General features: G+C 39.1%; 1 protein-coding gene across 1 annotated transcript in view; it reads left to right on the forward strand.

The window, feature by feature from the left end:
• The window catches only part of ABCA12 (ATP-binding cassette, sub-family A (ABC1), member 12), a 224601-nt gene that overhangs the window by 23431 nt on the left and 179171 nt on the right, over positions 1–21999 (forward strand). The window contains exon 2 of the mRNA XM_006891919.1: positions 265–358. Coding sequence (XP_006891981.1) covers positions 265–358 — 94 coding nt within the window. The remainder of the gene's footprint in view (positions 1–264; positions 359–21999) is intronic.

Here is a 21999-nt window from a genome sequence, read left to right on the forward strand (position 1 = left end):
TTCAAGGCTCAACTTCAGTACCTCAATTCAAAGGCATAAATTCTTCTTCTGTCATCCTTAGTCATTGTCCAGCTCTCTGATGCATAGCAAGTACTTGTGAAGACTATGGCCTGGATTTGGTACACCTTAGTCTCTAGACTGACATTATTGCTTTTTAGTACTCTGGAGAGGTTCCTGACAGCAGATTTTTCCCAATGTAATTCATCTTTTCATTTCCTGGCAACACTATGATTAACAATTTTTCCCCCTATATTTATTTTACAGCTTTGGACTCTAGTCTTGATTTTATGGCCTGTCATTATCTTCATCATTTTGGCTATTACCCGGACAAAATTTCTTCCAACAGCAAAGCCAACATGTAAGTAAATGAAAACTGATTGTTTCTCTAACTTTTGAGTTTGAATTAAAATTTATTTCGATACATACTTTGGACATGTTGTGAGGAGAGACCGGTCCTTGGAGAGGGACATCATACTTGGGAGAGTGGAGGGATGGTGCAGGAGAGGAAGGCCCTCTATGAGGTGGATTGATTCAGTGACTGGGATAATTGGGATAGGAGTGTCAGAGACAGTGCGATTGGCACAGGACAGAGCAGAGTTTAGGGCTGTTGTACATAGGGTCGCTATGAGTCGTAAGCAACTCGACGGCACATAACAACAACAACAACAGTTTTAGAGGTTTTTATCCCTAAAAATGTGTATTTTTGAATGGTGCTGAAGTTCTTATATGAATCTATATTTCAAAATTTTTCTCCAGTTGTTTTTTGGTTTGTTTTTTTTTTTTAGTTTTCTAGTAAGTTGAACTAGAAATACTTGTCTGAAAAGTAATAAGGCATGTAGGAGTCAGAGTATATTTTAATCTATCTATAAAGTTTTGATTCATTTATTATTCATGCCGTACATCACACTGTATTATGTTCAGCAGACAGCAGCAGCAATCTCAAAGTAGATCTTTCTTTACTTATGTAGCAAAAATCATAGTCCTATTTGTTCAGTTGAACAGATGGAGTACAGACTACTATAAACAACCTCTTCCTTCTGCAAGTCTCATAGTTGAGTGACGTATATGCGTCAACACATTTCGTTTCTGAGAAGAGTGTTTTCCATTTAGTATTGTTTCATTTCCATATTAGCCATTATCAAGTTATAGAACGGGCAACATTCCCAGCTTGTTTCATCATTTTCTTTAAAGATTGGAAATGCTGAAAGAATTAAAAAAAATGTATCACCACTAAAGACAATGAGTGCTTTACCTTCAATGATTTGACCAATGCTATTGCATTTTTCTTTTTGGTTCTCATTTTCTTAGCCCAGGAGGAAAAGCTGAGTTAGATGCTTCTCATTTTTCAAAGCAGTTAACTCCTAAAGAACGTCTTTCGGATCAAATCTCTAGAAATCAGATTGAACATCAGATAAATGATGATGGTTTTCCATATAAAATACTCTGCCTAATATTGTAGTAAACAGAATAACGAGCTATGATTTTTTGAAAACAAGTGAGATCTTTTTCAATCATCCAGTATAAGAAATAAAGTGAGAGGCAGGGAAGCATCTCCTTGAATCATACACCATACGATCAAAAGAAAATATCAGTTCAATTAAGGTAAATCATTTAAACTCCTGCAGCAAATGTAATGGCACTTTATAATTTCTGAAATGTTTTTGCACATGTGATTATCTAAGAGTTGTTGATGGCATCATATTTGTTGTTTATAAGAACATAGCAAAGTGTTCCCTTCATATTTTATACTTTTAAGTTCTTTATAACAGATTAACCCCCTTGTGTACAGTTGGGATTTATGTATTGTTCCATATTGTAAGCAGCATGGATCTTAAAAATCATGTGTTTCACACATAAATAAGATAATCTCTGAAATATGTTTAGATTCAAATGATCAACTTGTCAAAGACAGTGACAGAAATACACTTTAATTGTTCATTTTAACAACGTCTCTTTAGATGTTTTCCAATATCTTCTTCCTTAAGGGGTTTTCATTTGTACACAATTTGTCTTACAAAATGCTTGAGAGAGGAATATAAAATTCTGTGAGGTAGTAGTTGTAAACAAATTAGTCCCGCCTTATAGTGTTTAAAGATTCATGGAGAAAATCATGGAGAATGTTTAGAATGTCAACACATTTGAAAGGAAAGATTGGAAAATTGCCTCACACACGTAAACCTAAAAGGCGTTTAAATACAATATCCCAAGAAGGTGAATAACCATGATTTACAAAGGCAGACAAGCAGCTCATTTTCACAGAGTCAATTCCAACATACAGCAGCCCTCCAGGCCAAAGCAGAGCTGCCCCACAGTGATTCCAATGCTGTGGTCCTTAAAGAAACCCCCTGTCACAGCTTTTCTTCCATAAAACATGATGAGTTTGAACTACAGACTTTTTAGACAGGAGCCACGTGCTTTATCACTCCTTACTGTTGTTGTTAGTAGGTGTCATCGAGTATGACTCATAGTGACCCTATAAACAGTGGAACTGAACCCCTACCCTGTATTATCCTCACAATTCCTGACACACCAGAGCTCATTGCAGCAGTCACCGTGTCAATCCAACTGGTTGAGGGTCTTCCCCTCCTTTTCCAACCCTCCACCCTTCCAAGGATCATGTCCCTCTCCAAGGAATATCCCTTCTTAGCAACATGCCTGAATTATGTGAGGCAAAGCCTCCAAAGAACAGTCTTGGCTGCATCCTCTCTAAGACATTTTTGTTTGTTCTTTTGTCTGCCCATTAGATGTTCAGTGCTTTTCTCCAACACCCCAGTTCACAGGTGTTAATTCTTGTTCTATTGTCCAGCTCTCAGATGCATACAAAGCAAGTGATCAGAAAGACCATGGTCTGAATCAGGCACACCTTAGGCCTCAAACTGACATCACTACTCTTCTTATTAAGTAATAATAATAATAATAACAATAAAACTACCGCAAAACATTTTTTGGAGTGATCTCTAACTGCAGATTTTCCCAGTGCAATGCATCTCCGTACTAGAGAACCAATTATCTTATTCTAATAACAGGTAAATCTGCAGCTGTTAACCTTTATTTTGGTGGCTCAGAGAAGACAACCTCATAGAACAGCTAAGACATTGAAAGTAGTCTCAGAGTTTACAAGAATAAGTCTGAAAATGGTGTCTTTTTTATTATTTGTTCACTTAAACTGGAAAGAACCTTCGCATTTTACAGACGAGGAGACAGGAGTAGGCATGAGGAGATTGCAGTTTGCCAAAAGTCACGCCCATGGAGCAGGGGAGTACAGATGTTGAAATTCACAAATTATTCTTTGTCCATGAGATTTTTCAGTGTACTTATAAATCCTTTATAGATCTGCAAATTTCATTTGGATAAATAAGAACCACGTGAAAATTGTGACCAGAAATGTAACTCATCCTGTAGTCAATGAAGCATAACATGTAATTTTATAATTGGAGATTAGAGAAATCATAATTGAGGGAACCTAAGATTACTGTGGCAGTAATTCCTCTTACACTTCTACCGGCTTTTTGTGGTGGGAGGAAGTGGGTTTGAAATTACAGCTTAGGCTTTAAGACTGTTTTATCCTTTTGTTACTTTTTTCTTACATCTATCTATCACACAGAAAGATTAAAACTGGCTAATAATAATAATAATAATAATAAACATTTTTTCAACTTATTCAATGTGCCAGGCCCTCAATACTGGCAATTTTACTCATTTCACAGTCTAGGAAATTAACATACAGATAAATTAGCAAACTTGGCCAAGGCTGCTATTAATATGTGATGCCAGGATTTGAATCCAGGCAAATTGGTCTCAGAATCTGCTTTTAGGATGCATTTCTCCCATCCTAGCGCCAGTCCTAATTTTGCATGCTACGTTACTTAAGTTTGGAAAAATGAAAACTAGAAATTAGTAGCAAAATCTCTTCCTTTTGCTTTGGTCATGAAATAAAAAAAAAAATGAGGGTAGGAAATGCATTTCCATATGTGTTAGAATTACCCTAAATATTAACACACAGATTTATGTAATCTCATTGAGACCCAGCTCTGTTTACAGGAGTTGAAATCCTGTCTGACCCTACTGAGGTTTCCTCAGGGTTTGTTGGGCAAGAGAGAGATGAAGATGAAACTCTAGACTACACCCCTGGCTGAAACTCAGCTAGATGAGACCAGGAGTTGGAATCCTATAAGCACACTCTGGAATAGCCAGGCAGGTCTGTAGGACTTGATAAATCATTCAGAGCAAATATAATTAACAACTCAAAGGACTCTCTTGGTAGTGAGTTGATTGATGTGCACTGGTGAGTAAGGCAATGGCTGCAGTCCTGCCACGTGGGCTCCTGTCCAAAGTAAAAGGCTGCTTTTCTGGCATCTTCTCCCACTACTTATTCCCTTTGGTTTGCTACAAATTCTTAGGTAAGCAGCTTCTGCAGTTAAGAATCCAAAGGAATGAAGTGTCCTGAGCCTGGAAAGATGGCTCACACGTACCATTCTTACAGGGCGGAAACGGGCCATGGCACCGAGTATGAAATAGCTGCAGATCCTTGTAATCTCTGCATGCAATGGCTTGTCGAGAGGCAAGCCTTAAAGCCAAAATACAGGTTTAGAAGCAAAAGCAAACCAAACAAAAGAAAGCACCTCCTGTCCCCTCAGACCCATGTAGACTAAACAGAACCCAGGTATAATCTGCAGTGAGCTTCGTTTCTGTGTGTTGTTGTTGTAGTTGTGTGCTGTCAAGTTGGAGCTGACTCCTAGCTGACCCTCCCTCCAGTGGGTTTTTTTTCAGTGGCTGTAAATTGCACAGGAGGAGAGTGCATGTTTTTCTTCTGGGGAACAGCTGGTGGATTTGAACCATTTGCTGTGAGGGTTGGCAGTGCAACTCCTTAACAAGGACATCAGAGATCATTCCATCTCCATTTAGTATCTAGATTCCCATTTAGTATTTAGTATTCCCATTTAGTATCTAGATTTCCCCCAGGAAAGTATAGGTAAAGTATTCCCAATCTCTCTGGAGCTGTCAAACTTTTAGCAACAGAAACATCCAAATGAGGTAAGTGCACTGCTGAAAACAGTTGGTAAAAGCTGGCGTTACATTTTTGTGAACTTAATGAAAAGTGGTATTTTCTTCAGGTGGTTGAAAATTACCACTAAAATCACAAGGGTAGAGGTAAGGGAAATGCTACTCTAACCCCAAATATCTCGCGGCTGTCACTTTCAAACACCTCATCCCCACTAAGTTGTTATGTGCCCCTGAATCAGAATCAACCCATACCTGACCCTACAACAGGATTTCAGCAGCTGTACTTGACCAAGGAGGAGGCTGCTCATCTTTCTCCAGCAAAACAACTGGTGGATTCAAACCATCAGCCTTTGGGTTGGCAATGGAACCCCTTACCACTAGATCCCCACAACAGAGGCTAAGAAAGCCAGCTCCTCCAACATGTGAACAATGACTGGGTGGAAGGCAGGGACCAATTGCTAAATACACAGCATCTTCCCATTTGAAAAGGATGAGCAATCTCTTCCCATGGACTTAGAGCCTTGGAAGGAGTTGTCCTGAGTCAGTTCTGACTCAAAGGCAATGAGTTTGAGTTTGAGGATTATACTGAATAGCAGGTTTCCTGAGTGATGCAAATATCTGAGTGTTTAGTCCAATGACTGGCAGCCTATATCCACAGACAGGTGTCTTCTGTGTAAGGTCTGATGATTTACTTCCTTTTTCTTCCTTGTATCATTTAATAGCAGCATTGTAGTCTGCACACAGCTGTAGAAGCGAGCCCAACTGATTTTTCCGTTCGTCAGCAGCTCTCGACAAATGTGAGAAGGGGGATTATGAATTAGTGGCTTGTGGGAACCATTGCATGTTGGCCAACCTACAATACCTGGATTGTTAAGACTACTGTGAGCTGCATGCTGAGAGGGCCCGAGGCAAGTCACTGGCGAGAGGGCCGGTGAAAACCAGAGGAGCAAGGTTTGTGCTGTCTCTGCTCTTACCTCTGAGGTTTTCCTGTGGCAGCTCCGTGAAGTGAAGATGAAAGAGAGGGAGCAGGATTTCAGGATGCGCAATGCTCTCCAACACAGTTCACACCAACAGTGGGCGTTGGAGGACCGAGAGCAAATAGAGCAAATCGCTACCATTTCTACTTTGCTTAGCTCAAAATCACTGCTGGTATTTTGTTCTGGGAGATCAGGACTCACTACCATTCATTCCTCTGCCAAGCATTGCATCATCTAATTTCTCCATTCTCGTGAACGCCAGTGACATTAGTTTTGTCTCTCACATTAGAAACCTCTGAATCATCCCTAACTCCTCCCTGTACTTCACCTTCTGTAACTAGTAGCCTCCAAGTCAATGTATCCGGAACCTACTCTTTCTTTTCCATCTTTCTCAACATTCCCTGGTTCTAGATCTTCTTGTCCCAGGGTTGGGTTTCATGGAAACTCTTTATCTAACTTTACCTACACACTATTATCAGTTTAATTCTCATAAGTACTCTTGGTTGTGGTTTTTGTTGTGTGTTATTGAGTAGCCTGCGACTCATGGTGACCAGTGTGAAATAGCTCTGAACTCTGTCCTATCCTGAGCCAGTCTCACTGACTCTGACACACCTAATTTTATTGCCCCAGTTACGTGTCAATCACCTCATCTTGGGTCTTTCTCTCCTGTCTTCACTCTTCCGAGCATGATGTCCTTCTCCAAGAACTGGTCCCTCCTGGTGATGAACCGAAAGTGTGTGAGATGGAGCTTCAAAAATATTCTATAGGAGTGCCAAATTTCAAGTTCTCCTTTCCAGACTTTCAAGGCTTTTATAATTAGAATCAATACAGCTTCTGTTCTTTCTGTTCTTCAGAAAGTAGGATGTCTGAACACCATCTGAATGTCCTCCCAGTCAGACACTCAGGACCATTCCTGCCATTCCTACTTTGATGCGCGTACTCAGGGCTTCTCATCCCAGTACTGGGTCCTCTTAAGTCAACTCCAACTCATAGTGAGCTCATGTATGTCAGTGCAGAACTGTGCTCTCTAAAGTTTCAGGTAGCTGATTTCTCAGGAAACCAGCAGTTCTTTCTTCCCAAGTGCCTCTGGGTAGACCTAACTTCTAACCTTTTGGTGAACCCATGCATGCCAATTATTTGTACGGTTTGGGTACTCCATGTCTATCCTAAATGCTTATTAAACATCTATCCTCAACGTTCAAGGTCCATCCTGTAACCTTTCCTGATCACTCAAGCTTCAATTACCTCTCCTTGATTTCTTTCTCATGGATGGATTGGTCTATAAGGGCTTAGTGTTTTGTGCTTAATCTTGACCCACTCTTTAGACTGAGTGCTGTTCCTTTGTACTGTGAAGTCAGAACAGAACTCAGAGCTCACCCTCCAGCGGCTTTACCTAGGTGGTAGCTCGCATGGGAGGAGATTGTCCATCTTTCTCCAATGGAGCAGCTGGTGAATTTGAACTGCTTGTTTTAAGGTTGGCAGTGTAACTGTTTACTACTAGGCCACCAGAGCCTCCACCTCTAGACTGTTGTTGTTATGTACCATTGAGTCGGAACAGACACATACATAGTTGACCCTCCAGTGGGGTTTCCATGTAATTAATTGCACAGAAGGAGATTTCCCATTTTCTCTCTCACAGGGCAGCTGGTGGGTTCGAGCCACATGCTTTCAGGATTGCGGTGCAATTTCTTACCACTAGGCCACCAGAGCTCAATATGTAATAGTAGTATATTAAAACAGAAATCAAATGATAACATGAAATTCATATCATATGAGTAATACAGAAACAAAACTAAGAATGTCATTTATTGATCATGAGTTTTTACAACTTGGTTATCCATATAGATGATTAGATTACACAATTCACCCAAAGATTACTAAAAACCAGACAAATAAATCTCAACGGGGCCAGGCAAGGAGTTGGGTTCTTTTTGGTTCACTTTTTAGTTCTCTGATCTAGGAAAATTAGGCTGTGCTCTCAAAAATGTCTCTAATACTTACTTATGTGGGGAAAAGGAAATGAATAAGGCCTCTCCTCTCCTCTCGAACACCATCTACCTGGGTGTGTCTGCCGTAAATACCTAAGAGTTCTCTCTGAATTCACATGAAAGATTTTTTTTTTTTGTGGTCCGAAGATAAACCGTCTGCTTCTTGCTTTAAGAAGTTGCAGGAAATGTTGGAACAGTTGTTGAATCTCACAGCCAAAGCCCCATCACTTATGTCTTCCTCTAGCAAGTCAGCAGTTAATGACTTTTTAGGAAACATTACTGACCCTTTATATGGCAACGTGGAAATAAATTCTGTGAAACTCACAGGAACTGAGATTGGGGTTAGCTGCCGGTTCCGCTTGCTGTTGAATTCTGCGGAGAGCTGTCTGAAGCCAGCGGAAGGATGCGGAAAGAGAACGTGCTGTAGTCAGAATAGCTGTAGATTGTACCCAGCTTGAAACCCAGCCACTCTTGGATGCAGTGCCTGATGCAGTGCAAATGAGAACACCCTGAGACCAGGAAACAAGACCAAGGGGTTTCTAAACCAGTGTCCTCTTAGGTTCAGTTCACAGAGATACTTCAGAAACAGATATGCTTTGCGGTACAATAAATCTTAATTTAACAAGGGGAGAAATAAAGAGCAAAGAAGAGTTTGAATTGCATGGGCAATCCCCCGCCTCTGTCCCACCTTGCTCTTCAGTTTCACCCCCACTGGAGGCTATTTATCTGGCAATCGACCAGGAGGTGTCTGCACCCTGAAATTGGCTAGGAGAGCCAATGAGTCTTCTCTCTTCATTCCTTTTCTTTGCCTTTCTTCATCAGGAGCAAAGTCAGCTACTTATTGCCATCGAGTTTGAACTCACAGCTGACCTTTCAGTGGGTTCTCACTGGCTGTATGTAAATCAAATGTGAGGAGATTGTCTATTTTTTTCCTCCCTAAGAGTCTTTGGTGGATTTGAACTGCCAGAGAGGGGATGTCTTTGGGTTAGTGGTGCAGCGCCCCCAGGCCTACACACCATCAGAACTCCAAGGAGTGAAGTAGCTTTAATAAATAAACAAACAAACAAACAAATAAATTAATTAATTTCATTTTAATGAAAGTTTACAGAGACTTAGGGTTTCCAGTCATTCATTGTTGCACTTAAGTAGCTTTTGTATTCACAGATCAGAGCTAGACACCAAGTTGATAATAAGTAAAAATCAGTAATTGTTTACTTAGAACATGCTCATAAGTATAGTAATGTTATTTGCTAAGGTGATAAAAGCTGGTGTTAGAAAAGTAATCTTAGCAGATTCTCCCTTTACTGGGGAGGCTCAGAGTTGAAGGTCTGTCCTTGGTTGACTAACTCAGTGCTTTCTTGAGTGACTGTTTCATTAAATCTTCTTCTGAGCCTCACACAACCTGACCTACCAAACCTTAGTCATCTTACTACTTTCGCTGCCCGAGTTTTCTCCTTCTCTTTGATTAGGTGACACTGAAACCTTTGTGCTTCAGTAAATGAACCAGTTTATTTTTACCACGAAGATGTCCTCATGGAAGAAATGTCAGGGCACACATTATCCTTTGGTTTAGAATTAAAAATAACCTATACAGTTTTCCCATTAAAAAAAGTAAAGTCTTTATTTGTTTGACTATGTATTAACATGTTGTTGTTGTTGTTATGGGCCATCGAGTCGTTTGCGACTCGTAGCGCACATATTCATATAAAAAATATAAAAAAATTTTGAGAGGTGATATAAGGATTAAGAGGATAGACCCAAGATCCAGACTTCACAGGTTCTAGCACAAACTCCTTGGACAGGTTTCTTAGGTTCCAAACCTGAGTTTCCACTTCTGTGCATTGAATATAATAATAGCACTTATCTAACAGAGTTGTGAAAGTTAAATGAGGTAATATGAGTTAAAAAATTCCCTTACAGGGAATTATAGGCTAGCATGACATCAGGCATGAAAAGATTAGCTGTGCCAGAAAATTGGAGCCTGAATTGTCTGAAAGAGGAGGGTGTTGTTGAGAGGAACAGGTGATGGACCAACTTGGACTGAGTTTTTGGGCTCTTATAATGAAAATGATGGGAAGTCAGGGAAATTAATGTGATATCTATCTGCAGTAGTGTATACACATGTACGTACACCCCAGAAAGACATGTCTATTTTTTTAATAAAATTTTTATTTTTATACTGGTTTACTTACAAAGTTTGTATGCATTGTTTTTCACACTGAATTTTTTCCCCCCCTCCATTCATCAAACTTTGCGACCCCACCCCCTCCCAATCTTCACCTATTTGCTCCCCCTCCTCCTCCTCTTGGATCCTCATACACATTCTAAAATAATGGTTTTTATACAGTATTTGTCCTGTGGGACTGAGTTAGTTCACTTAGCATAATGCCTATTGTTTTTAAAAGTTAAGTACTGTCATTTAAAGACGTATCTTATAAAAAAGTAGAAATCTTGCAAGATCTTCTCCTTTAACGTTAACTACTATAGTATTTTATTTTTGTGTATGCCTTCTTCCTTTTCACCTCAAGTATATACCCCCTGCATGCACACACATGCATGCAAGAGCGCGCGCGCACACACACACACACACACACCCCACTACTGGGATCAAGTGATGATTGAGAAAGTTCACTTCTGCAACAGTATGGAAGATGCTTTAAGGGAGGAGCAGCTAATAGTTGGTTGGGCATGAAGTTCCCTTCTAGTTTTTGGATTGTTGAGTTTTGGGATTATTTTTTCTTTCTTTTCTGTTTATCGGTTTGCTTACAAAGTTCATACACATTATGGTTCAGGGTATTTTTCATTTATGCTGTATTTCATTCTCATGCATTATGTTTTACAAAAGTAAAGGTCCACCATTGGACCTTGCCCATCATTACTCTGTCTTTTCACTGGGATCTTTCCCATTTCCTTCCCTCCTCCCTCCACCTATCAAACTGTGCAGCCCTGTGGTTTCACCTCTACCCATCCTCACCCTTCCACTTCCACCCTTTCCCCTCTTGGGTTCCCATACATGTTTTATCAGTTATCCTTCTATTTTTACAATAATGGTATTACTCAATATCTGTTCTTATAAGACTGAGTTAATTTACTCAGCGTAATGCTCTCCAGTCTTTCCCAAGTTGTGCAGTATTTTTCGAAATCATTGCTCTTGAGTGCTTTCATAGTATTCCATTGTGTGACTGTACCACAGTTTCTCAACTTCTGGTTTTAAGACTCCCACTCTAGTTTCCCTTTTAATAATCCTTTGATAGTTTGAGAGCTGCTACAAAGCTCACATATGTGATAGACTTCTCTATTTCAACTAGCTTTCCCCATAGATTTTTTTAATATCTTTGTCTTCAGTCCCTCAGTTCACTAAAACCCACTTTCTAATCCAGAATCTTTTAAAGAACAGAACTCCTCTTTATAATCGGTAGGTTTTCAAAGTAAGATCAGTCATATCCATCTGATTCCATGTCATATAAATGATATTGACACAATGATAAACACATTTGAGGATGTGAATACGGCCTTTCAAAGGAAAAAGAAATTTAAAAAAATTGCATAACATTAACAATGTTCCTTTTCTCTATCTGCTTCACAAATGATTGAATTCAACGTCTTTACAATGAACACCATCCAAGTAGGCCTGTTGACAGATTCTCACACCTTTTGTATTGGGATTTGATAGGGGTAGAGGTCGAGGTGGAGGTGATAATAATGATAGTGATGATAGTGGGAACAGAGATGGTATTAAGACGTGGAGGATCAGATGGCTTCAATTTTAAAGTCATTCTTGGGCAGCCTAAAGTTTGACAATCTCGCCTTACTTTCAATTATTTTTTTTCCTTATTTTAGACTAATTAAATTTCTCACTAGCTCACAGATGTTAAAAGGAAGCAGGGAATGGATTTAATCCTTGAATAATTCCAAGGGAGAACTTGCTTTCATGAGTCACCTTGCAGCATTTAGTTGATTGCCTACATTCTTTTCCATGTTATTGCGGCATTGAACTTTTCACTGCAGTCCCTGAGATATCAGAAGGGTCATTCTACTTTCCATGCCTTATATTCACAACAGCATTTCCAGGAAAGCAGAGAAGAGAAAAAAAACCCCTTTCAGAGAATACTAACAGTTTAGTGACTAAAGAATGTGTTTATAGTTTCTTGAAATTTTCTATTTTGATGTTTATAGTTTCCTGACATTTTACACATTGATGTTTCTGCAATCTGGTTTCATGGTCAAGTTACATGCCCAGAGAAATCCACTTTCACTTACATTTGATTTTCTCACCCTGTAGTTTGATATCACCGTGCTTCTGTAGTTGTTAGTTGCCTTGAACTGATCTTACTATATAATAGAACAAAGAATCACCCACTCATGCGTATGGGTTTGGTATATTTGAGTTCTTTGTTCGAGCTATTGTGTCAATATATCTTATTGATGATTCCCCTTGTTTTTGCTTTAGCTATATTTTGATTTAGTTGTATTTAGCTCCTTTTAACTTTTGGATCTATTAAAACGGAAGTGTTACATAGAACTCTTGGCCCAGTGTTTCATATGTTAAAGGCAAACACATATTTGCTAGTTAATTGAATGCTACATGTAACAGCAGTTCAAATGCTTAGGGAAACAAGTATTAAATACATAATATCGGCAATGAAAACTATTGATGTTAAAACGGAGCTTTCTGTGAATTAGAGTAATAGATGAAATTTAAGCTTGGAAAGAACAAGATAAATATGCAACAAGAAAAAGAGGTGATCTTTGCGATAGAATACCTTAAAGTGTTTGTCTCTGGAACACTAATCTGAAGAATAGTTGCCTCTGGGCTTAAATTTAAATCTAATTTTGAAAAAGTCTGCTTTACTCTAAGAAGTTGCATTTAAAGCATACTTAATCTCGTGTTTCAGTAAATGTTTTCTTATAACGAAGTTATTCAAGCCATTCCCAGGAACTACATTTTATAAAAAAACTATGTTAGAAGGAACTGATGTCCTTTGATTACTCTGTAAACTTCTTAGTGCCACCCAGTAGTAACTAATAAAATCCACACATCAAGTAGTAAGTAATCAGCAGAATAACTTTAAACCAATTGACATAAAATCTTCATTTTTATTAACTAGCATTTGGGTAGAAATAATTACTAAACCAATCAGAAATATCATATTATGAATTCCCAGGGGCTCTGGTCCTAGAAGATGTGGTCAGTAGGTAATACCATGATAGACAGAGAAAAGATTAAAGCCATTAATGATTTGCTATTACTTGGATCCACAGTAAACATCCTTGGTCCATCAGTCGGAGATCAAGGACATATTGTTTTGGGCAAGGCTGCTGCCAGGGACCTCTCCAAAATACTGAAGAACAATGATGTTAGTTTGAAGACTAAGGTGTGCCTGCTTCAGGGCCTGGTCTTTTCAACCACTTGCTCTCCCTCTGTGAGCTAGACAAAGAATAAGAATGACAGAAGGATAATTGGTGCCTTTGAGTTCTGGTGCTGGAGAAAATTACTGAGTATTCCATGATCCGCCGAAAGAACAAACAAGTATTTCTTAGAGTAAGTGCATCCAGAGTGCTCCTTGGAGCCAAGGATGACAAAGCTTCATGTCTCACATTTTGGACATGTTGCTAAGTGAGCCTATTCCTTGGAAATGGATATCATGCTTGGAAAGATGAAGGGTCAGTTAAAGACAAGAAGACCCCCATTGAGATGTGTTGACACGGCAACTGCAGCAATGGGCTCAAGTGTATCAGAAATGGTGAGAATGACACAGGATAGGAGACGGTGCATGTCTGTTGTTCATAGGGTTGCTATGAGTCATACTCACCTCGAAAGCATCTCACAACAACAAGAGCTCTGGTGGCCTGGTGGTGAAGAGTTGTACTGCCGACTCAAAGGCATGACATTCAAATCCACCATGGACAATAACTTCTGAAAACCCACTGGAGGGTCAGGTATGAGTCGGTTCCTACTGGACAGCACAGGATAACAATAGCTAGTTTAACTATGAGGGCTTGCTGGTGGCACGGTCTATACCGAGTTGCTAACCTAAAGTCCGGTGTCTCTGGTGATTCTAATCTACCAGCAGCCCCATGAGAAAAACACACGTAATCTCCCCATATGATTTACATCAGACAACAATGGAAGGTCACTGAGTTGAAAGCAAGATGACAACAGTGAGTTTGAGTTTAATGATATAAATTGGAAGCAGGAGTGGCATCCACTTCCATAAATCACTTGTCTCCGGAAACCCTATGAACCTGGAGAAAGGATGAAAACCATGCAAGCAAGTGTTGAGGACTTTTGTTCATAGGGTCGCTATGAGTCGCCTATAACTTGATGGCACTTAACAACAACAACAAGAAGGAGTTAAAACTCCTCAGAGAATATAATTCACTTTGTAGATTCCACCTATCTTTCTCATTTAAACTGTATCTTACTTTCAAGAAATCTCTCTATTGTAATTCTTTAGAGAGTTGAAGTTTTACTCTACATTTTCAAGAGAAAAGGCATCTTGGGAGCAGGAATATTCAGGTAGAACTCCCTGAGGAGAGATCAATATGGATAAAGTGTACGTGCTGTTGAGTCAGACCGACTCAGAGCTGACCCGTCAGTGAGTTTTCAGAAGCAATACTTTGTCCTGTGGAACAGCTTGTGGATTGAAACCAATGCCTTTGTTTGGGTTGACAGTCCAAGGGACAGAAGGAGTCAGTTTTTATGAAAGCCAGTGTTGTAATTTTTTAAATACTAAGAATTTGGACTTAATTCTGTAATAACAGAAACATTCGGAATCTGTGAAGAGTAATTCATTATCCTTATTTTTTCTGGCACTGGTTGTAAACTAGAGGAAATTCAAAAGGTTTTCAAGCATAATTGTTCACATTCATCTATACATCTTTGTACAGACAATATTAGTTATCAATGGAGGTGTAACAACTCTCTGTCCCTCCTCAACAAAAGCAAACTTAGTGGCAATAACTAATGGCGACCCTATGAACGAAAGTCCTCGACACTTGCATGCGTGACTTTCCTTTCTCCAGGTTCATAGGGTTTCCGGAGGCAAGCCATTTACAGAAGTGGATGCCACTCAAGTCCTTTGCATTAGAAACTGGTTTGGGAATCTATCCAGAGATTTCAGTGAAGATTTTTGGTAGGGCTGCAGTCAGCTCAAGATTATGACCAAGATTGAAAGGTCTGTGTTCAAGTTTCAGATACATCACTTCCAAGTTGGTGTTAGGTGCTGACGGGAGACCTCAGATCCCTGTGTGGACGCCTCTCCAGGCTGCTGCAGTGCCTGACTAACACACAAGGGTGGACAATACAAGAGACTATCAGGTGGAAATTCCTGCGGCTTCGCCTCAGAATTCTCAGTGCATGACTTCTGCTACTTCTCATTCATAGAATCAAGTGACTAATTATTACCCGTATTCAAAACTGAGGGAATTAGGTAGGCCCCACCTTTTGGGGAAAAATGTAAATTATTTTAAAAGCACTATTCTAAAATTCTTGGGACAGGAGTGGCATCCACTTCCATAATAGCTTGCCTCTGAAAACACTATGAACCTGGAGAAAGGACGAAAGTTATACAGGTGTCCAGGTCTTTCTTTCATAGAGTTGCTATGAGTCACTTATGACTCAATGGCACTTAACAACAACAACAACAACATCCTAAAATTAACAAGTTCCAGTGGTGCAACCATGAGGTTAAGTCCCATTGAGTCCATTTTAACTCATTACAAATCCATGGGCAGCGTAGAACTGCCTCATGTAGTTTTCTAGGCTGGAAATTTATGGGAGCAAATAGCCAGGTCTCTCTTCCAAAGCACCTCTGAATTGGTTCAAACTATCAACTTTTTGATTTAGCAGTTGAGCACTTCACTGTTGCATCACCAGGGCCCCTGTGTGTGCTTTAACCAGGCCTGGTGCATTCTCCTCCTTGTCAATGAGGGCCCAGAGCATTGCATGCATTATATTACATACATTAGAATGTACACCCATCTACATTGTGGGTCCTGCCTGCAAAGGACTCTGGGAAGAAGCAGAGCATGTGAGTAAGAAGTGACCTGGCCAGGAGTGAGCACACCAAACATCTGATTTCATGGTAACCTCAATTGAGACCCATTAATTAACTGGTACAAAAGTATCTTTATCCAATGTACATTAGACCTGCTTTTTTCCTGGTCCCTCTGTATGTACATAGCAAGTCTTCAGGGCATAGTAGTTACAGTACTTGTTTGGTAATCAAAAGTTGGCATTTCAAACCACCTATTGCTTCTCAGAGAAAGAGGAGACAATTGCAGCCACTATGATTTCCATCCTTTGAAACCCAGTTGGCAGCTCTGTTTGGTCCTAAAAACAAAACAAAACAAAACCAACAAAACCTAACAGGGAGATATGAGTTAGAATTAACTCAGCAGGGGTGAATTCTGCTTATTATGTGCCAGGGAGTTGGACTGACTTGCAGAGGACCATCCATGGGATTTTCAGAGACAGTCATTCACACAGGAGGAGATTTCTCATTTTTCTCCCTTAGAGCAGCTGGTGGATTTGAACTGAGTTGTATGTCTTTATATTGGCAGCACAGCTCCTTACCACTGGATCACCAGAGCTCCCTTCCTCTGCGAGTTAGAACCAGGTATCTAAACCTGCGTTCACCTCTACCCACGTGACCAAAGCTGGGAGCTTTGATTGCCTATTGTAAGATTTCTGGCACTGACCTCTATTGTAAGTTCCTTAAAAAAAGTTAGGTCTGACTGTTGTTGTTGTTGTTAAGTGCCATTGAGACATAGATGACTCATAGCGACCTTATGAATGAAAGACCTGAACGCTTGATAACTTTCATTGTTTCTCCAAGTTCATAGAGTTTCCAGAGGCAAGCTATTTTGGAAGTGGATGCTTCCAAGCTTGTTTTAATCAGGAAGCTCCACCAAACACTGTCCACCATGGGTAACAGTTATCACATTTGACACATCAATGTCACAGTGTTTAGTATCACAGCAACCGGGAGTTATCTCTGTACAGCAAATAAACAGACCAGGGTTATACTGCCTAGAATCTGACTAGCCTGGCTTCCTCCCACCTCCTCCTCTTTCTCTTTAAAAATGTACCATTTTGACTTGTACTCCTTGGAGCCATTTCTACTGCTGATCCATTGGAGGGCAACATTTATGGCAGCGTCCTTATCTTTGGAAACACCTCACGCCAAGCACATCATAGTACTTGACACACAGTCTTTAAATATTGTTTTAACCAACTCGTTACAGTCATGTATTGCTTAACATCACAATACATTCCTTGAAATAAGATGTTGTGTGATTTGGACACTGTACAAATGTCTTATAATATATAAGCAATACTAAGATTACAAGCAAGTTTTATTTCTAAGTCTGTATTTATGTCACATTTATATATCAGAACTGTTAGGTGTGGTTCATATTTATTATTAATCAAGTATTGTCATAGTATATAATATATAGTGAATCTTTTAAAACATTAAAAGAAATTAAAACATTAAAGAAACAGATAACATTATAATGTATTTTATTTAGTGTATCTGTAATAATTAAACATTATTATTAAGTAATAATGTTTCTGTGCATTCACAAAGTTGTGTCAATTTGTTATTACAAACCATTGTATTTACCTTGAATTTTTACTGTAATAGATTTTTACCGGGTTTGTGGCAATAGATGTATAAGATTTTAGACTGCACCCAATTAGATTTTACATGATGCATAACTGTCTTTTATAGAAGAGAACATTTGTTTTCAGATACTTTAGTGATAGGTCATACTAAATCAGCATTGCAACTAAGATTTTATTTAATTCTTGCAACTCAAATCCTCTTTCTACTAACTAGGCAATTTATCAAGTAAATTTCTTCATCTTTACGAAAAACACTCTCCTTGCTGTTGGCATGGCTAAGAGACTCACTCTCTGGAATATGGTCTGGCAGTCTTAGCAATGACCCAACAAATAAATATTTGCAGAATAGAGTGAGTTTTGATCCAATAATCAGTGAAGGCTAATGATATGAAGAGGTCTGTTCAAATGTACACAAGTCAATGAAAAACTCAAGAATACAGACCATACCACCGCACCTGCCTGTTGTGCAGATTGTTGTTGTTATCATACCGGTTGAAACAAACAATAACTCTTTCTCCCACAGAGCATCATGTGGATTCAGACCACCTACCTTTTGTGTAACACCCAAAATTTTGCTTTTGGTGGGTTGTTGTTTTGTTGGTTTTTTTTATACTAGTTTATTTATAAAATTAAAATACATTGATTTTGAGAACAGATCCCCCAAAATGTTATGCACTACGGCTGCCAGACTATGATTAGAGAACTTCAAGATCTGATGAAAAGATTCTAGGGAAAATGAACTTTACACCTTTTCATCATTGTTTTCAATATAATCTCTTAAAGAATAGTGAATACTGCATTGAAACAGATGAGGGAGAGAACTGTTTAAAAGGGATATAGGATTAGGTATTATTGTCTTGACAGGAGTCCAGAACGAAGGCTTCATAGTAGAGTGGACTTGGGGGGGGGGGAGGGATCGTATAACAATGAAAGAATTTTTCTTTTACTTTTCAAAGAGAAGAGGGAACTAGCGGGGAGGGGTGCAAAGAGAGAAAAGTGCAACAATGAATGAGTGGAAATCCAAAGTCTCTGTAAATTTTCATTAAAATAATTTTAAAAAAAGAACAGAGATCCCAAGAGGAAGCAGAATTAACTGATAAGGTAGAATCCAACTTAATCAGTAGCATTAACTTTTACAGCATTATATATTTAGCTCACAGACGATAAGGAAACAAATGAGTTACAATATCACAGGCCATACATGCCTGCTTAGCTTTTGTCTGCTTCTCTGCACAACTCTAATACTATGTATCCTGGCAAAATTGTGTACCTATATTGAACCTACACTACTATAAAAATGTTACTCAATCTCCAACAAATCCTATTTAACTGAGATGTTTTAAACATTCTGAACCAAGTTCTGAAAATTGGGGTAGGAAATACACAGATGATTTACTTTGTAACATTTTATGTCTTTCTCAGGTATGGCAAGAATTTAAATTTAAGGTCTTTATTTTGTTGATGTATCTTTAGTTTCATGTGCAAATTTGCCCTTAAATATGCAATCCAGAAGGCAAATGCTAAGGACCAGTGGGGTTTGTGGGTAACTTCAATTTCCTGGGTTATTATGAATTCTGTGATACCATGATTCATGTAGTGAAACTTCTAGGACAATAAAGAACTAGGATTTTGTCTGGTTTTTGGTTGTTCTTTTCTCTGTGAGGTATTAGTGCAAAGAGTATAAAATTTTAACTTGACTAAAACCTGCCGCAAATGAACATGAGTGGTTAATCTCAACTGGGAAACATTGCTTGAGGAATTTACACAGTGACTCGCTCCCCATCTTGTTTTACATAGATTTCTCTGTAACACCCAGATAGATGTGCACGTCTCCTAAACAATGAGCTTTTTGTTAAACAAATATTTAAGACAACATTGTGTGTGATACTAAAGAGGAGAGCACCTGCTCTTCAATAAAATTATGAGTCATCAAGCTGCAGTGACAAGGCAACCTACACCTGAACATGGAACCCAGGGTGCATTCCGCCATCAACTCTGACAGCAGTACTGATGAACCACAAATGTGAGAACCTGCACTACAATCCTGGAGGTGCATGGTTCAAATCTACCAGCGACTCCTTGGGAGAAGCATGGGCAATCTCCTCCAGTGTGATTAACTGCCTCTGAAAACCTGATGGAGGACCAGCTTTGAGTTGGTTCCAACTATAATGGCTTGAGAAATCAGCTGATTTTAGTGAGAACTCAAGTCATATCTTAAGGAAGGTTAATAAGCCCAAACCTTGACGTCAGTTTCAACTCTTAAAGATCAGATTTCTCAAGCTGTAAATCTTTGTGTAAGGAGACTACTATTTTTCTCCTACAGAATGGCTGGTAGATTTGAACTGCTAACATTTCAGCACCTAAGTTAACTCACCATTAGGGTTCCTTTTGAGGAAAACTAGTAGGTTAGTTAAATTTGCAAAGACAAAATGGTGTGGTTTTTGCTCTATGTGAATTGGCTTTAAGGAAGAAAGGATGAACCAAGCTTTATTTTGAATCACCTTATTTTTTTCTAGCAAATGTTTCTTCACCCTTATACTAAGTTAGTTTTTGTCCCCTGCCTTCTGAGAAATGAATGAAAATGTTATGTATTGTTTCAGTTCTTTCTACGTGCCTTGTACTTCTATTACAACGAAGTCCATCTCCAAGCCTATCTTCCCCACCAAGTATCAGTAGCACCTAGTGGATAATAGACACTCAATAGATTTTAAAACTGCCCTAAAAAAACTTTATTTTATTTTACATAGGTACTGAGTGTGGATATGTCAAATGCTATGGTGATGATGCTGGAACTTTTAAATCTGATAACCAATAAAGAATGACATTTTTATAGAGTCTTAATCCGATAAGTTGAAATAGCTAAGGGTGATAATAAAAGCTAGTAAGAGTGAGAAAAATCTAGAGCTGAAAAAAGAAATGAGAAGTTTTTAAATGAAAAAAAAGTATTCACCTTAAGACAATTAAACAAGAGAGACTGAAGAAGAGTATACTTTAAACATATCAAGAAGAGAAATTAATCAGGACTCAGTAGAGATTGGATTTAGAAGACAGAAATAAATGTTCTGTGATTATTTTTATTTCTTTTTCTTTAACCTGTGAATTTGAGACAAGAGAAGAGAAATGATCAAATAGCAACTGTGACCTCTCTTATGTAAAGTTATCTTCTTTTCTTTCCCCCAACTATCTTGTGAGATTCATTTTGGTGATTTACATTTTACAGAGGAGAAAATGAAGATTTGTAAGGAAATCCACGGGCTTTGTGCTCAAAATCTTCAGGTCTTGCCTTGATCTTTGTGACTTGAGAAATCTTCTCTGTGCCTTGGTGCCTCCAGCAGCTCTATAATAAAGACAGCCGGAGTACCTACATCATAGCGTGGTTGGGGAGTGAAAGAAGATATCTTATGAGATGCACACAGTAAGATTCTGTGTGATCACAGAGAGGGATGCCTGGCAAATCATACTGTTGTTGTTGCTGTAGGTGCTCTCGAGGACAATACATGTCACAGGAACCCTATGAACAACACACCACATATGAAGACTCATTAAAAGATTAATTAGGCAGTGTGCTCAAAATAAAATGAGCTTCTGTGTTGAACCCACGTCTTCTGATAAACTCTGTGTGCTGTATCATATTGCCACTTGAAGGAAAGATAAAATCACAGGAATCGAGGTAGCTATGAACTGACTTGTCTGTTACTCTCTACAGAGCACTGCTTACTCATTGCTCTCCACGCTTTTAAGAGTCACTGATATTGCCGCCTCCTGCATCTGGTTGTCCTGCAAGTGACCCTGCAGAGAGACCTCTCTCCTCTAAAAGGATTTCCACCAACCTTTTAGTTAGGAGCCAAGCACTTACCCAATGTGCCTCCACCATCCCTCTATTTTATGTAGTAGCTGCTGTTAATATATTTGGTTAAGGAATTTTTCTTTCTATTGATTTTCATATAAATCTCATATATACTGTGCTTCACACTTTCCTTCATCCACATTGTGTTTCACACAAACTTTCCCACATATTGTGTTTTATAAAATTAATCGCCAATGATCTATTCCCACCATTACCTCATCTTTTCAGGTCCCCGCTGGATCTTTCTCATTTCCTTCAACTCCTCCCTCTGCCCGCCAAATCCTGCAACCTGGTGATTTCCCCCACGCCCACGCTCAGCACCCCCTGCTCCTTCTCCTCCCCCCCCCGCGAACGTTCATACACATTTTACTAGTTGTCCTTCGATTTTTATAATCATGATCTTATGCAGAATTTGTCCTTGTGAGGCGGAGTTAATTCACTCAGCATAATGCTCTCAACTCTCGCCTGTGTTACATAGTCTTTTTTGAAACCTTTGCTCAGCAGTGCTGCTTAGGATTCCATTGTGTAAATGGACCACAATTTCTCAATCCC

Source organism: Elephantulus edwardii, unplaced genomic scaffold (assembly GCF_000299155.1).
Source record: "Elephantulus edwardii isolate Elephantulus edwardi_28Jun2011 unplaced genomic scaffold, EleEdw1.0 scaffold00106, whole genome shotgun sequence".
Lineage (NCBI taxonomy): Eukaryota > Metazoa > Chordata > Mammalia > Macroscelidea > Macroscelididae > Elephantulus > Elephantulus edwardii.